The sequence below is a fragment of the Jaculus jaculus genome, chromosome X (genome assembly GCF_020740685.1).
Source record: "Jaculus jaculus isolate mJacJac1 chromosome X, mJacJac1.mat.Y.cur, whole genome shotgun sequence".
NCBI lineage: Eukaryota > Metazoa > Chordata > Mammalia > Rodentia > Dipodidae > Jaculus > Jaculus jaculus.
The window spans coordinates 133,296,168-133,300,119 of NC_059125.1; the positions used below are offsets into that span (position 1 = coordinate 133,296,168).

Consider the following 3,952-nt stretch of genomic DNA (forward strand, 5'->3'; position numbering starts at 1 on the left):
TAGGAGTAGAGCTGAACAGGTGAGGCGGGGTGGGCCAAGTGGGAGGGGCAGAATTCTTGGAGAGGTGAGTCCCACTAATTAGGCAGGGTGGATGGGGTGGGGTCCGAGGGTGGGGCGTGACTAGTACAGGGGACCAGGGCACTGCGGCCACTCTGCGGCAGCAGGCTGGGGGCGGGGCTACGCTGGGGGCAAGCACCCTAACGAGGCGGAGGGGGCGGAGCTTCGCGGGCAGTCCGGGCGGGGCAGGAGGAGGGGGAGGGGGAGGGGGAGGGGGAGGGTGGCCGCGTCGAGACGGGGTCGAGGCGGGCGGAGAGCGGGCGGGCGGGCGGCAGTGAGTTGCGGGCGGGCACCCATGGCGGCGGCGGCGTCGGCGGCCCTGTCTGCGGCGGCGGCGGCGGCGGCGGTGTCGGGCCTGGCGGTGCGCCTGTCGCGCTCGGCCGCGCTCCGCGCCTCCTACGGCGCCTTCTGCAAGGGGCTCACGCGCACGCTGCTCACCTTCTTCGACCTGGCCTGGCGGCTGCGCGTGAACTTCCCCTACTTCTACATGGTGGCCTCGGTGATGCTCAACGTCCGCCTGCAGGTGCGCATCGAGTGAGAGCCGCGCCCGCCGGCCTCCCCGCCACCGTCGCCGCGCCCGCCACCGCCACCACCATCACCACCGCCACCGCCACCATCACCATCACCACCACCACCATCACCATCACCACCACCGCCACCGCCACCGCCACCACCACCATCACCATCACCACCACCACCGCCACCGCCACCACCACCACCACCATCACCAGGGCCGCCCGGGCCCCTCCACGACACACCTCCTTGGCCCCCGAGACCCCCGGCACTGCACACCGCTGGAACCCTCGCGCGCCGACTCCTTCCCAAGCGGATCCCGAAAAGCGCTTCAGTCTGCCCGCCGACCTGTTGCCTCCCTTTGGCCCAAAGGCCAGAACCCACAGAAGGCTTCTACTGCACACTGGATTTGCCACGGCCTCCACGGAAAGGTAGGAGGCAACAGGTGGCTAGGCTGGGGGCTGGGGGAGTGGGGGTCGCCTGTTCTGACATCCAGGTGTGGAGGGTCCCTACTTGATGGGGCACATGGGGAAAATCGGTGCTCAGCGGAGCTGGAGGCGGCAGAAAGGTTGCACGCACTCCCAGCTCCCCGGGGTGGTGGTGGGGTGAGGGTCAGGGGAGCCCCTGTGGATTCACGGAGAGTCAACTCATCACCAACACTCGGAAACCCACCCCCGCACCCATCCACCACCTAGTCCTCAGGCCCTCCTTTATGCAGAGGGCCCGCACTGTCATCTGAACCCCGGAGGGGAGCGAGACCCAGGAGGCCCCAACAGGAAGAGAAAAAAACAGGTGCGTCCACCGGCATCAGGTGCGCAGAGAGGACGGACATTTCTCTTCGGAACCAGACAGCAGGTCTGATCCTCCTCGGGTCTCAGGTCCAGGGTTCCTCTGCCGCTCTTCTCAGCCCTTTAGCAAACCAGGGCCTGCCTTGTGGGGGTGGCCGGGGAAGTGGTCTGTGAGGGTCCCAGCTCCCCCTCTTGCTCCTCTAGCGCCAGCTGAGGACAGCCTGAGGCCCTGCATTTCCAGACAGTCCAGAGTGGGAGAGGCAGGCGGTTCCGCGTCCCCTCCCCCACAGCCTGATCTGCCTCCTTCTCTGTCCACACAGGCTCCCTGAAGCTCCTGCTGTGACACTCCCAGGGCCACAGAAGCCCATACACCAGCCAAGGGAAGCCCTGGCACCCTACCGTGTGCCCCTGCATCTGGGGAAATGGGAAGGTCTCCATGAGCAGGCAGCTGCTCTCCGAACTGGGGGGAAGGGGATTGCAGCAAACGCCTTAGGGGGAAACAAGGACCCCTTCCCCCCGTGGGCAGCCAGGCAACTCTGAAGTCTCCTGGTCGGTCATTCTTTCTTTTTCAGGCCTTGGTCCTTGGACCCTACTCTGCCTTGTCAAGTCAGAGTCCAACCTGAGGGTGCCTCTGTTCCTGCAGCTTCCTTGCAGCAGCTGGGTGAAGCTTCTGCCCAAGAGAGGAAGGACTTTGTGGTAGAGGGCTGGAGTGGCCCGGGGATGCAAGCTTTTGCATGGAAAGGATGTCCCTGCTCCCTGGACTCTGACATCTCCTAGCAACACTGTGAGGGAGATTTGTTCTCCCACCTCATGAACTAAATGGGCCTCTAGGGAAGGGGCTGGCATTTGCCCATGTCACACAGAGAGGAGGAGTGGAGTCTTGGCTGTACCCCTTACACAGAGGTCCACAGCGAGGGAAGCTGAGAATCTGGCTACTTTTACAGTGGTGTGGAAGATCATGGGGAAGACAGGGGGCCAGTGAGCTGAGGTAGGGGACAGCGCACTGGGTACCAGAACCCTCTGGAGAGCCAGGGCCTCCACACAGAGCCACACCTGCCCACCCCACGTGAGCCTGACCAAGGGTTCCGTTTGTTGGATGGACCACTCACTTTGATGGTGGATGGAGGGACACTGGTTCATAAGGTGCTGATGTCAACTAGGAAAGTAAAGAGAAAATGTTGGGGTCAAATGGGGCAGGAACCCCTGGAAATGAACTCATTTCTCTGTCTCCAGGCTTGGCATGTGGCCCTGGGACCATATGTGAAAATCTCACCCAGAGGTTGATCAAGGAGGCCCTGGGTGGAATAATAACTGTGGTCCCCAAATGGTCAGGAGTGGTTCGGGGAGGCACCCTTACCACCCATCTCCCACCACCTTCCCCTGGCACTGATAGATTAAAGCTTGTGTACTCAGCCCATGGGATGAAAACCTTTAGCAGTCTGGGGCAGTGTAGCCTAGATGTCCGCTTGGAACCAGCGATCCAGATGAAGATCTTGTTCTGTCACACCCTGGGGACAAGGGCTGAAAGGTGGCTACCCTATCTTCCCTGCTGTTCCCTTTGGCCCTGAACTGGTGGCCTCCTTTCTTGTGCCAAATCTCCCAGGGCCACCGATTCTGCTGGTCGGTCTTACCCACCCAGGACCATACTTTAGTGGGGTTCAACCTATGATCCATCCATGGGTCTCTGGAGGACAAAAGCCACCAGAGCTAGAGAAGAAGAAATCAGAAGCCAGGGGTCCCCTGGGTATATAATATTTACATGTGGTCCTCTCAAACCTCAGATGGTGCTGGGTGACAGGATTCCCAGCTCCAGGCTATTCCTAGGCCAGCCTGGAAGAAAGGCCCTTTTTGAACATGATGCCTGCAGGCTCTGCCCTCCCAGTTAGCGAAACCCCTAGCCCTGCCCAGATCCCAGGCTGCTTTGTGGCTCTGGGTCCAGAGGCTTTAACTTCAGGCTCCACTCTGGGCCCAGAGGCGTCCCCCAAGAGAAAGGCTGGCTTCACCCTTCCCTGACCTGAGTAGCTGGTGAGCTTATGCTCTCCTGCTCCCGCCTGGTTCATTCGCGCCTTCGTGGGGCCCTTGCTGTGTGAAGGGTTGCCATGCACTTTATTTATTTGCAGTCTGTGTTCCAGGTGGTGGAGCTTCAGCAAATTCAGTTTCAACCTGAACGACCCTCTGCTTGTGTGACAAACTGTACTGCCATGTCTGTGCAGGGACCCGTTCTTGTTTCTGGTGTTGTCATGTCTTGTCTCCCCAAGTTTTAAGAAAATCTTGAGTTCAGTATACTGAATCCTGACTGGATGCCTCCTGTTTCTGCTGGGTGTGATGTGGTCTCCTGAACGGGGCTGTGTGTATGGAGAGGGGAGAGCGGAGGACAACAGGCGCAGGGCCAAGAATGCTGGGTGCCTCAGAGGGCCAGCTGGGGCTGAGGGGGGCACAGCTGCGTCAGACCACTTGGCTTGGACCACCACCCTCTGTCTACCCTCTGTGCCACAGGACACCTGGGGAGTCTGGTCCAGAAGGCACCCTTAGTCCTTCTCACACCTTTGGGTGAAATGACCTGAAGCATGTGTCGGGCATGTGTCTTGTCTTCC

General features: G+C 60.7%; 1 protein-coding gene across 1 annotated transcript; it reads left to right on the plus strand.

Moving 5' to 3' along the window:
- Positions 1 to 352: 352 nt before the first annotated feature.
- Positions 353 to 3,648, plus strand: LOC123456579 (small integral membrane protein 10-like protein 2A). Its single transcript, XM_045139953.1, has 3 exons — positions 353 to 1,001; positions 1,289 to 1,425; positions 1,679 to 3,648. The coding sequence occupies exon 1, from the start codon at positions 353 to 355 to the stop codon at positions 593 to 595; it is 243 nt and encodes an 80-aa protein (XP_044995888.1). The 3' UTR covers positions 596 to 1,001; positions 1,289 to 1,425; positions 1,679 to 3,648.
- Positions 3,649 to 3,952: the final 304 nt, after the last annotated feature.